This window comes from Peromyscus leucopus, chromosome 8b, assembly GCF_004664715.2.
Source record: "Peromyscus leucopus breed LL Stock chromosome 8b, UCI_PerLeu_2.1, whole genome shotgun sequence".
NCBI classification, from domain to species: Eukaryota; Metazoa; Chordata; class Mammalia; order Rodentia; family Cricetidae; genus Peromyscus; species Peromyscus leucopus.
The window spans coordinates 104,345,635-104,358,800 of record NC_051086.1 but is presented as its reverse complement, the minus strand read 5'-3'; the positions used below and the strand labels follow the sequence as shown (position 1 = coordinate 104,358,800).

The following is a 13,166-nucleotide window of genomic DNA, read 5'->3' as shown; positions in this document are numbered from 1 at the left end:
AAGGCTTCTGTCTTGGACTCTTCTGAATTCCTGCAAAGTAACTATTTCAACAAATGATAATGTCTGGTGTGGGTGACATAATTATAAAAGTCACAAGTAATTTATCCAACAAATGCATATTTTAAAACCTACATGATAAGCCGGGCAGTGGTGTTGCATGCCTTTAATCCCAGCACTCGAGAGGCAGAGGCAGGCGGGTCTCTGAGTTCAAGGACAGCCTGGACTATAGAGAGAGATCCAGGACAGCCAGGGCTATACAGAGAAACTGCCTCAAAAAACAAAACAAAACAAAACTCTATGATATGTCTTTCAACAGAAGCAGCAGCTAACTGTTTACTCCACACCAGAGGAAGAGGCAGCGTCTATTATAATGACAATGTCATGTAAAAAACAAACACACAAACTATACGTGCTTGTGTCTGTGTGTACATGTGTGTACGTGTATCATGGAGTGCATGGTTCCTCAACTGTAAGGAAGGACAGGCAAAGGCAACAACAACGTCAGCACCCTCAGTGTTAGGACTCTAAGGCCCTGAAATTCAATGTGGAAGTCACTGACAGCCATGTCCGCCTTACAAGTTCCACTTCCTGATACCCAGCATTTCTGGGCCATCCTCACATACTGCTGGCTACTAAACATCCAGGGAACAAATGTGGTAGGGAGATCCTCAGAGAGCAGGTATGCAAACATGCCCTGCACAGAGACAGGAACCGGCCAGAGAGGGAGCCCCTTGAGCAGTGGGGGACCCAGCTACTGTGGGCCCTATCTTTACAACTGGACAGCTTTCCCTGTCACAGGCCCAAACTCCAGATTGATGGGAACTGCACCTCCCTGTACCATTGAGTGGTTCCCCCCCAGCCTCCTCATTTTCCCTCATTTCTCCTCTCTCTCTGGTGGAGTGTTTCCTGTTGCTGTGACAGAATATCATCAATTGGGTCACTGATAAACAAATGTACTTCCTCACAGCTCTAGGATGCTGGTATGCTGGCACCTGCTGAGGATTCTTCCTGAAGTTCTTTGCCTTCCTTCTTATAAAGTCACATGTGCTTACAAAAGGGCCTACCTTTACTTTTGTTCCAAAGACCTCATTGGCACCTCTGTGGATCTTCCCCTGATACCCACATGCTGGGGACCCAACACCACCTGTCCCTCTTCTTCTAAGTGCACACTCACAGCCCAGGGCCAACATACTACCCAGGCACAGATGACCACCAGCCCCTTCTTCTTCCTGTTGTTTCATCCTGGTCACAATCCAGGCCTCAGCTACTTCCTCCACCTCCATCTGCAGTCCACCACACTGTCTACCACCGACTTCCTCAACTGGAAGCTGATTGGCAGCTGGATTTTAGTATATTACCATTTTTGTCCCATGCTGGTCTTCCTCTTTCTGTCTTCCCAAATCCATCAATCTGGAGGAGGGAGGGATCTCAGACACCACCTGGCCACACCCCTTCCCCCAGCACCCTGTCTCATCTTTTGTCCCTTCTAATCTTTGGTAGAGTCCAGGTTCTCACAGCACAGAGTGCTTTTTCTCCTAACACTGCAAGCTGTGTTGTTCCTCACAGTCTAAGCGCGCGCGCGCGCGCGCGCACACACACACACACACACACACCCCTGTAAGAGGGCTCTCATTTTGAGGACTTGATCCCTGGGAAGGAAGGGAGGTTACTGCTAAACTGGGCTCTGCTCCTTTCCAAGGGCCCATTCATTCATCACCCATTCATCATGCTGACACAATCAGCGGGTTTTCTCTAATTTGACTCAAAGACCAGTAACTAGCAGGAAACAGGAAACTTTGGTTTTAGTGTGGTCTCCATGATGTCATATCTCCTTATGTCCAAAACAGTCAGACACTGTGAAAGACACTGTGAAGAGCAACTCCAGCCTCTAATGGCATTACTGGAAGGAGGCACAATCTGGATGTAAACAAAACAAAACTTTAAAAGTATCCTAAACTAAAACGTAAAGCCACAAAAACTCCAGTGTTCAGTGCATCAAGAAGAGGTGAGCAGAGACACAGCCCACCCTTCTAGGTGAAGTGGCTTTAGCTTATTAGGTGCACAAGCAAAGATCAGAAATAGCTTCTGTCATGTTGGATTGTGTAGAGCAGAGAGAGGTGTGCTGAGTGGGAAAAGCCATTCTCTGCAAAGAGGAGTTTAAAAACTAGTTAGAGGTACTCCAAGAGCAGATTGACGCTTCTCTATAACCAGTGCTGCACCTCATGAACTGCTAGTGGCTATAGCTGTGGGTGCTAACTGCCTGACAGACTAGGAAGCCAAGGACAATCAAGTGCTGAACCTGGTTTTCTACACAAGTCAAGGGGAGAACTAGGGGCAGATAATGGCGATTTACAGAGAAAAGTGTAGCGTTCAAACAAATATGTTCCAAGTATTTTAAATATTACCTTTCCCTACAGTGTATTATTTATAGTAGCACTAGCTTCGCTGTGGTCAGTGAGTAGATTTTAAGGGTAATGGATTTAGCAACAGGCCTGCACAGTATTACTGGGTTTTATGTTATCTGTACCTAGACAAATACTAGTCTATCTCAGGTGGACAATGACATGAAAACAAAAAATCAATGAAAGGATCAATCAATGGGACAACACAGTGGAAAAAGCAAAAAAGATCTTTGCACCAGAGACAAATCTGCTTTTATACACTGACTGGGGCTGACCTATGGCAGGAGATAAGCCCTCTTAGATGCTAGGAGCCTAGTGTCTCCAAACACAAAGACCTTGCTGCTATGGAGAACCAGATACACAGAGAGGACCAAAGGGAAGTTACAGAGGACTAAAGAGGAGAAAGAGCTGGCATTTGGTACACTCAAGAATCAGAAAGCACATGACTGTTCATATGACACATGGTTAGGTTACCTCTACCTGCAGTCCACCACAGTGCCCACTGTGACTGGAGGGTTAGGGTTAGCAAAATCATAATCCTCTTGTCCCAGCCTCCAGAGTGCTAGAATTATAGGCACAATTCACCATAACATTGACTGTGTTTCTTATACTTGCTGGGTGAATGTGGCAGCACTGCTTACTAAATCAGGGTGACCAATAACACTCTTCAGATCTTTTCCATTAAGACCTTTTTAAATAGGAAAAATGATGTTCTGCCTGGAGTTTTCTTTTTGAAAAAGGTCTAACTATCACTTTTCAGCATCCATACACCCAGGTAGGCAGTGACTGTATTTCCTTCTTCCCTTCTGGACACATGCAGGATGCCTGCTTGTCATTAGGAAATGTCTCACTTCATCCCCAGTGGTACTTCTCACGGTCAAGTGTACTTGGCCATTGTTAATATGATCACATGCTTGCTAGAGTGACTCTGCAATGAAAGACCTACTCTCTTTACTTGGACGGCCTTCAGTTATACCTGTACCTTTCAACCTGCTTTCCTGATTCTGACATAAACTCACAAAGAAGCAAAGAAACTAGATCAGAACCTGGACTTCTAAAGAGTAACTGATCTGAACTCTTTAGTAATAAAAACAATGTCCACTATTAATAAAGACAAGCCACAAACTGAAAAGACCTACATCTGATAAAGGACTAATGTCTAAGAGGTACAAGGAATTATTAAAACTCAACAAGCCAAGCAGTTTGTTTTTAAAGTGGGCAAGCCCAGAATGTGGCTGAGTGGAGCAGGTGCACACACAGAAAACACAGGCTGTGGCTCCACACCCAGGGTAAAATAGACCTGAGCAGACACCTTAGCAAAGGAGACAGCAGATCATGGTCAGACACACGAAGAAATGCTGAACACTACTCTGCCATACGTCACGGCCTACTAAGAATTATAAATTCAACAGCAACAAGATATCACTACACATTTTGCAAAATGACTAAAATCCAAAATGTTGACAGTGCCAATGTAGGCAAACATGAACCAAAAGGAGCTTTCACTCAATCCTGGTGGAAATGCAAATGGCACAGACACCTTGCAACAAAGTCTTGCAGTACAAAGCTAAACATACTCTGACCATGTGCACCAGCAATCATGAACTGAAAACTTAAGTTCATATCAAACATTAAAAATCCCAAGTCAGAAAGCAGAAGAAGAAAGACCCATGAGTTCAAGGACAGCCTAGGCTGCATGAAAACCTGTCTCAAAATAAATAATCTCTGAGCAGAAGTATAAACAGTATTATTCATAACCAAGGAAAAAGTCAGAAGGTACTGAGCTATTTTCAGAGCCGAATGCAAAATGCAGAATTACCTACTGGTAAAAGAAAAAGAACTGAGCTATCTAGCCAGAAGACTTGGAGAGCCTTGACTACAACTGGCTAGTAGGCAAGTGACGCCACTCTGAAAGCTATGTGCACACTAGATGACACCAATTCTAGTGCATTCTGGAAAAGATAAAACTAAAAAACAAACAAAAAAAAGAAGAAGAAGAAGAAGAAGAAGAAGAAGAAGAAGAAAGGGAGGGGGAGGAGGAATGAGGAAGAAAAGAGCAGTGGAGAAGTGGAGCACAGGGGGCCTGGAGGACAATGAATGAAGTCTACATGGCACTAATGCTGGGTGAATGGTATACACATCTGTGAGAACTAGACTGCCCAACAACAGTGAACCTTATTGGAAAGCAGGGCATAGCCAGTAAGAGTGTACCCTAGTGATTTATCAATCCTGGCAACTGCAGACGACAGAGCCAGACTCTAACAGGAGGCTCCAGACTGTTCACTGTCTGTATAGCCAATAAAGCATTCCACAAGTGAAGGCCTACTAATGTTTTTAAAGACTGATTCAAACTATGCTAATTCATTAAAGGAAGTCATTAAATTAAAACTTCATTTTAAAGGCAGCTAAAGTCAGGAGAGAAATTGGGGACCAGAAGGCTAGCACACAGTGACAGAGACCAATCGGTCTGGAGAGTGGGCACAGGCACAGATTCTGTGGATGACTGGAGAAAGATGTGAGTGTGGGCGCTGTATGAAACCAGACTGTGGAAGTGGTGATGGTGCCCCTGTTATTTAACAATAAACACTATGCTTAGGTAAAAAACACCCATGCTCCTAGTGTCATGAACTGAGTGTGCAGGGGACACTGTTGGTTTTTATGCAGCGGCGCAATGTTATTCATTAAGCAGCACTGTTATAGTGCAAGAAAAGCCACGAGGTATGACAAAACCCATAATTTATTTTATTAATAAAATAAGAGTTTTATTAGGAGAATGGAGGGACACAAGGGAATGTGATCAGGCCTGTGGAAGACATATGCACGGAGGGGGAGGGAAATGTGATCTGCTTCTTATGGATTCCCCTGCACATGAGCATATGGGCTTATGGAGCTGTGCCACACATGCATATAAATTGCATGATCACGCAGTGCACGGATTACTTGGCTACTGAACTGCGCATGTGTGGTCATGCAGCTGGAGGAGTGGCAAGGAATTACAACAGACACTATGCTCCACAGAGCACATCCCACGTATCTGAGGTCTCACTGCTCTGTCCAGCTTCTGCAGCACCTCAAAGGTCACATCTGGACTCCTGACAAGACTGATGAAGGTACATGTGGCCCTCATTAGAGTAACTAAGAACAGAAAGACAGCCTGTGTACTTAGCCCTCAGGACAGACACACACCCCACCACTACCTAGACAAACATGGTGGCAAGGGGTACTTTGAGCAACATGTGTCAACAAATTCAAAAGCTGTGTTGAACTGTTGAAAGGGTTAGAAGAAAGGAGCACCCACTTCTAACCACGAAAGGCCCCAGCGCAGCAGCCAGAGACTTCACAACAACCTAGCCCTAGGAAGTCAAATGCTTCAAATCTTACAAATGCAGAAGGAAAATTCCCTATTCATTTTCTCAGGCCACAGAATATTGATTACTCAAGCCAGACAAAGTTACTTCCTAGAGTAACAAAACTCTAGGAAGAGCTCACCAGGGAACACAGATTTAAAACAAATCTCAGCAAGCTGGATAAAACCATGTGTGACAAATAAGCCAAGAGCAGGTGTGCAGCACTTAACAGAGTTACACATCATCAAGTAGCACTGTATCCGTTTCAGGAGAAAAAGCATTCTGCCAGTCTTAACAGAAATACATGAAAACAATTAGTGGAATTTTCCAAAGGGCCTGGGGAAGACACTAAATCTGGGGTGGGGGTTGGGGGGTATCTAAGGAAAAGAATCTCTGTACACCATGCTCTTTTGCCCATTTACTTTATTTCTCTACAACAAACTTCTATCTACACAGCTGCAGCTCCATCCTCGCATTCAGCTCCTCTCTGTACCTACTTTTCCTGTCTTCTCATAGTCCTAAGCTACTATGCTTTTGACCTCATCGTTGTCCTCTGTTCCTTCGTCCTCCATCTTTCCTTCCTAGCTCCTTACCCCTGGCTCTGAGAAATTCTGCCTTCTTTTCTTCTCCCTGGCCATGCAGCTCTGCCTACCATCTACAGAAATGACCTTTTTCTTTCTCTCCCAGTGACTTGGCTCTGGCCAGGAATCCTGCCCAGGTCTTTACTGCACCTGGTTATGCAAAAAAACCCTATTGTCCTGAGTCAATAGCTCTGCAGTACTACTAGGCCTGAAGCCAAGGGATGGTCTGAGCTTCATTTGCACAAGAAACAAAGCTATGCATCTACAGCTGCCTGTCTCCTAGGCCCTGCAGAGGTATTAGTTACCTAGTGGATCAGTAGTAAGTCTGAGAAGCTACACTATTTGCCAAATGGCCTAGTAGTAAATGGGCACACAAGAATTTCATAGCAGAAGACAGCTGATATATATTAACAAGCTAAATAACACCAAATATTCCTTGATAAGTGGCTTCCTCTTGAAGGATACTTTGGTTGGTCAAGGTATAGCTTATTATATATAGCTGCATCTCTATAATATATTTTTGCGGTTCACTGCAAACAATGACTTTAGAAAAGTCAATATCTACTCATAGTTAAAAACAAAACCATTAGGAACAGATCTTTTTTACTCTGACACCAATACAACAAAGGCTTTGGTAGAATCAGCATCCATTCATGATTTCTGATATCGAGGTAGTAAAGTTCTTAAACAGGTAAATAATTGTTTCCCCAGGTGGTGGTGGTGCATGACTTTAATCCCAGCCCTTGGGAGGCAGAGGCAGGAGGATCACTTTGAGTTTGAGGCCAGCTTGGTCTACAGAGCAAGTTCCAGGACAGTCTCAAAGAGAGACCCTGTCTCGGAAAAACAAAACAAAACAAAACAAAACAAAAAAACAAGAAACAAAAACAAAACAACAACAAAATGTTTCCATCCTCCCCTCCCCCACAAAAAGCCCCCTGCAGACTTCACAGGAACCAAGTATTCCTAACAGAGAAGACAAGATGCCCACACCCATCACTGCTTCATTCTCTTGGAGGCCAGCAGTGCAAAACAAGTACATACAAGGCACAAAGCAGAGGGGAAGAAATAAAAACACCCATTCGAAAATGACATCATCTATCAGGAAAAGCAACAGTACACACTGACAAACTATGAGAATTTGTAAGAGTATGGAGCCCAACCTTCCTATATACCCCAATAAGAAAATAAAGAAACATATACTCTTATGAAGAAAACTGTATCATACACTGACAGATACTTTAAAAGACCACAATTTGAAAGACTTAATACTGTGATGATAATCTGTAGTCATAAATATGACATATTTCATCAAGTATTCTTTTTCTTAAGATTTAGTCTTACTTACCTCTGTCTGTCTGTCTGTGTGTGTGTGTGTGTGTGTGTGTGTGAGAGAGAGAGAGAGAGAGAGAGAGAGAGAGAGAGAATGTATATATGCCACATTTACATAGGTGCCTGTGGAGTCCAGAAGTGGGGAGTGGATCCCCTGATGCTGGAGTTACAAATGATTGTGAGGCACAATGTGTCTGCTAGGAACTAAACTCAGGTACTATGGAAGAGAAGCAAGTGCTCTAACTGCGAGCCACCCCTCCAGCTGCACAGTCTTCTAATGGAAACAAACAAATGGATGTAGTATTTTCTTATTAGACCAAAAGGCCAAGATTAACGAAAACACCAACAAGAAGAACAAAGGGTGCCTGTGTCCCCCTAAACTAAGAAACGCTGAAAACCAAGATACCCAATTGGCACAGAACATACCCCAAAGCTAAAGAAGCCTGACCCATGTGGGGGTATTGTGTCCCCCAAAATATTGTGTATTCTAATAAATTTATCTGGGGTCAGAGAACAGACAGCCACTAGATACAAAGGCTAGAAAATGGTGGCACTCACACCTTTAATCCTAGCATTCCAGAGATAGAAATCCCTCTGGATCTCTGTGAGTTCAAGGCCACATTGGAAACAGCCAAGCATGGTGACACTAGAGGCATTTGGCTGGTTAAGCATTCGGCTGGTTAAGCTTTCAGGCTTTGGAGCAACACAGTTCAGCTGAGAGCTATTGGGATGAGGACACAGAAGCTTCCAGTCTGAGGAAACAAGACCAGCTGAGGATCTGGCGAGGTGAGATAGCTGTGGCTTGTTCTGTCTCTCTGATCTACCAGCATTGACCCCAATAACTGGCCTCAGGTTTGATTTTATTAATAAGAACTTTTAAGATTCCTGCTACAGACCCAGGTCAAAGCTGGCATGAATGGGGAAGTAGCAGTGGGCTGTGAGGACGAATCCAGATCCCACCTCATACTACATAGGCTAAAAAGTTCTGGGTACATTAGAGACCTAACTACAATTGATTAAAGGACAAAACCTTGAGGAAGGCTTAGGTGAGAAGCAGTTTGCCCTGAGAGAACAGCAAGTGTGACCCGTCCAGCATAAAAAACCCCTGTCTATCATAGGACACTGAAAACAGAATGAAAAACAATCATAAATTTAGAGAAGACAGCCATAGTTCATAGGATGATGAAGAGTTTCTGTGTAGAATATAAGGAGTTCCAACAAATGGTAAGACAAAGGGAGACACCCAAGAAGAAAGGCTGTGAGGCTAGCAATCAACAGCACTCATATTCAACAGGTTCCAGGGAAATCTTAGTTTTAACAAATGTATCTTTTCCACACACAGCCAATACAGTGAGAAAGGAGGTATGTGGGAGAGAGAGAAGACCCATCTGTTGCTGCCCTGCACAAGGAATGTGGAGGGACAGGCAAAACACAGCATCCCATACAGCTGTGACATGATAAGACACAGAGCAGCACTGGAGGTCACGCAGTGACGAATCTTCAGGAAACAGAAAAGCACACACAGTAGACCATGGAGAGGGTCTCAATCCAACAAGAAGAAACCCTGGAACTCTATGTCTATGCTCAACCCTAATCCACTGATGTCCAGACCCAATGTCTGCATCTCCCAAAAGGAAAAACCAAGCCCCTGTATTTTCAAACACAGGATGGTCCCAGTGCATCAACTTAAAACCACCTGGGACCCATGCCATGGTTTGAATTTGAAATGTTCTTAAGAGACTTGTGTGCTTCAAAAATTGATCTGCTGTGGAATATTATTTTAAGATGTGTTACATTTGTTTATGCTGTAATGATACAAAGATGTGTTGCATTCTTTTATGTTGCATTTGTGCAACTCGGTGAAGCTGTGTTACTTTTCCTGTCTAAAACACCTGGTTGGTCTAATAAAGAGCTGAATGACCAATAGCAAGGCGGGAGAAAGGATAGGCATGGCTGGCAGGCAGAGAGGATAAACAGAAGGAGAAATGGGGTCAGGGGTAAAGAAGATAAAGGAGGGAGCAAGGAAAGGAACAGGATAAGGAGGAGGACTCTAGGAGCCAGCCACCCAGCTACACAGCAAGCCACAGAGTAAGAAGTAAAGGGTATACAGAAATAGAGAAAGGTAAAAGCCCAGAGGCAAAAGATAGATAGGATAATTAAAGTTAAGGAAAGCTGGTTAGAAATAAGCCAAGCTAGGGCTGAGCATTCATAAGAAGGAATAAAACTCCTTGTGTATTTATTTGGGAGCTGGGTGGTGGGCCCCCAAAGAGCAAAGAGTAAAAAGTAAAAAACAACTACAACAATCCCTAGCTGGTGGCGATGTTTTAGGAAGCTGGGGATCTGGGGACTAGTTGAGTGACTTGTGGTCATTGGGGTGGGGCTTGAGGGTTATAGCTTGGTGCCACTTCTGGCCCTGGTTTGCTGCTGCTACGTGGTACTATTTAACAAATAGTTGCTGAATACTTCAACTACCACAAGTCACCTGTTACCATGTCTCGCTGCCACGATGGCACAAACCAAAATAGGCATTAGGGAGATGGCTTGCGGCACAGGCAAGTAGACCTGAGCTCAGATTTCTGGCACTCACGTAAAAGCCAGACACAGTGGTACATGTCTGTAACCCCAGCACGAAGGGGCAGAAATTGCAAGATTCTGGAGGACTCCTGGCCAGGCAATCTAACCAAAACAGTGAGCCCTAGATTCAGAAAAGACCCTGTCTCAAAAAAATAAGAGGGAGAGCAACTGAAGACACCCCACATTGACCTCTGACCTCCCACATGTATTCACATAAGAAAGACTATACAGGCACACACTTACCCCAAACACAAATACATACACACACACACACACACACACACACACACACACACACACACACACGCAGTAAAATAAACCCTTCCTTCCTGAAATGATCCTGTTTGCAGGTATAAAAAATAAGAAGCTTGGATTCCTCTGATGTAGAAAGGAAGGATGAGAAGGGAATGAAATTGTGGAGGACACACAGGGCTCCCAAGTCTCCTTTCCCGAGTCCCCGGTGGTCCATAACAGCAATATTCCTTTCAATTCTGCCTCTTTCCTAAATTAAGCAAGACAGCTTAATAGGTTGCTGTCAGTTCCCAGGACCCTCGTGCTAGAAGGAAAAAAGTGACTCCCAAAGTTGTCCTCTGACCTCAAATATATGTTGTGGCATGTATGTACCAGGCCCCCACATATTTAGAATATATAATGTAAATGGAATCTATGAATAGAAATGGAAAGATATTACAGGTGGTACCTAGACCTATAAGGGAGGCATGGCACTACCCCTGCAGAGGGAACTAACAGGGTCTTGTACTTCAGGCCCCTGTTCACTACACCTTTGGGGAAAGGGTCTAAAACCTACTCACAGGCCCCTTTGCAGTTTCACCAGGTAACAGTTCAGGAACAACAGAATGGTGGACATTAGCTGGAAGCTCTCTACCTGAAAGCATGTGAGTGACCAGTGATATACTTTGTATGTGTTTTTTAATCTGCAGGAAGAATAATGAAGCAGCTTCTGCCATGAGGAAACAGGTCAAAGAGGTTCATCGCTTATCCAATCCTGACACTAGAGAGTTGTTGGGCTGAAATCTAAATTCACTTTTGCTGGAGGCCACCACATACATCCAGAGCTACTGTCATGTAGAGCAGAGGAATAAGAACAGGGTGGCAGGCTGCTCTACCATAGAATGTGTGAAATGCACTTCTCAGTTCAGGATGGGGCAGAGGTATCCCTTCCTTCACCATCTAACCTCTGACTCAAGTTCTGACCTTCAGAAAGCCTGAGGTGGCTCAAGAGGCAGCTGGACATCAGCTCTTTAGAATACTCCGAATACTTTCATTTTCTAAGAAATTGCTGGTTCTCTGAAACTCAGGAACCAGAGAAACCCTGCCACTGTTCACACTGGAAAGACTGTACATGAGGGCCACTCACAGCTGTGAGCATCTCGCCTCTTACTGGGGACAAAACATGCACACATGCAGCCTTATGATTCTTTCGTCAATACATCCTCCAAAAGAAATTACTCCCGTGCCAGATCATCCTCAACCAGGTACCCTGGCTGCTGGACTGGTGCATGCCATGTGTCACTCTTCTCCAAAAGCTGGATGGATCAAACACCCAGGATTCAGCCAAGACTACACAGGAGACCTCAGGTAACACCCAAGCTGACAAGCCTTCTGGGGAAGCGGAGTGGAGACTGAGGGCAGGCCCACCTTGTTGAAGACCCAGACTTCTCCATTCACAGTAGGCCTGGGCACCCCATGACCGTTATAGTGGAAGAGGACCCGCTCCTCCTTGGCATTCCGGCGCAGGGACGTGCAGAGCTTCTTGACTTCATCCACAGTGGGATCGAGGCTCTGTTTGTACCGAGCCTGTGGTGGAAAAAGAAAGGAGATACTTGTCACGTTCAGGGAGCAGCTGTGGGCCTTGCACACGTGGCCCCAAGCTTTTGCATTAAAAAGTATGAAGAGAGTATGATCATATGGTATGTTTTCACTAGGAACAACTATAACATTGGACATGAATTAAAGACAGCCTGTCACATGTTGATACAAGTCAAACATAGAAGGGACTCTTCTGAAAACCAGAAGGGACTGCTCTGAAAACCTTCTTAGACCATGGAGCATACAGAATTTATTCAAACAAGGGCCTGCAGCATCCACAGCAGCAACGGCAAAGTTATAAAGAGATGGAAGTGGTGTCTGAATCCACACAGTCCTCTTCCACTGTCCACTGGACACTGAATGCCTAGGGAGGAGGCCCTGAAATGAACATGGGGTCTTTACACACATACAAACAACAAACAGACAGGACTAAGAAAATCCCAGTAACAAAATAGGCTAAGCAGGTGAGAACTAGCTCGGGAGGAACCCTGTGGAACCTCACTGTGGGAACTGGCCAGCACGCCAGAGAAACACAGAGACGCTGGACTTGAACTTACCTCAGCAGACACTCATGTCTCCCCAGAGCCAGTCCCACATTCAGTACAACCCAGGAAGCATCTAGCAAGGTATTTATGAAAGTAAACAAGCTTCTATGGGAACCCACACAGAAGAAAGAAAAGACGTGCAAGGGAAACTATAAACAGGAAAGGGCAAACCCACAGTTGGTGTGGGAAAGCCTCCCCAGACACATGGAATCCTGCAGCGTATCTAATTAAGATAATAAGGCTGGGGCTCAAGACCCCAGACCAGGGAACCACAACACAGAGATGCCAGAGTTAGAGCCACGCACACCTGAGCTTCCAGGACCAGAGCTGACAGTTAAAATGTTCTGAAAGCTGATTTGTTAAAACTTGGGCTAACTTGCAGGTGAACAGAGTTTGGGATGGGGCAGAGGAGTCTGGTAATGTACTGAGGATGCTGAAGCCAATGACGGGGACCAGAGTCTCTGGTTCCCTTCCACTTATTCTGTGCCTTACACGAGGATGACAGATCAGAGCCTGGTGTGGTAGAGGGTCATTATAGGCCTGGAAGGCACCAGGGCC

The 13,166-nt window shown here is 44.7% G+C and overlaps 1 protein-coding gene across 2 annotated transcripts in view; it reads right to left on the bottom strand.

Moving 5' to 3' along the window:
* The window catches only part of Rptor (regulatory associated protein of MTOR complex 1), a 345,487-nt gene that overhangs the window by 187,760 nt on the left and 144,561 nt on the right, over positions 1-13,166 (bottom strand). For both annotated transcript variants that reach the window (XM_028853561.2, XM_037201582.1), the window contains exon 4: positions 11,893-12,051. In XM_028853561.2, coding sequence (XP_028709394.1) covers positions 11,893-12,051 — 159 coding nt within the window. The remainder of the gene's footprint in view (positions 1-11,892; positions 12,052-13,166) is intronic.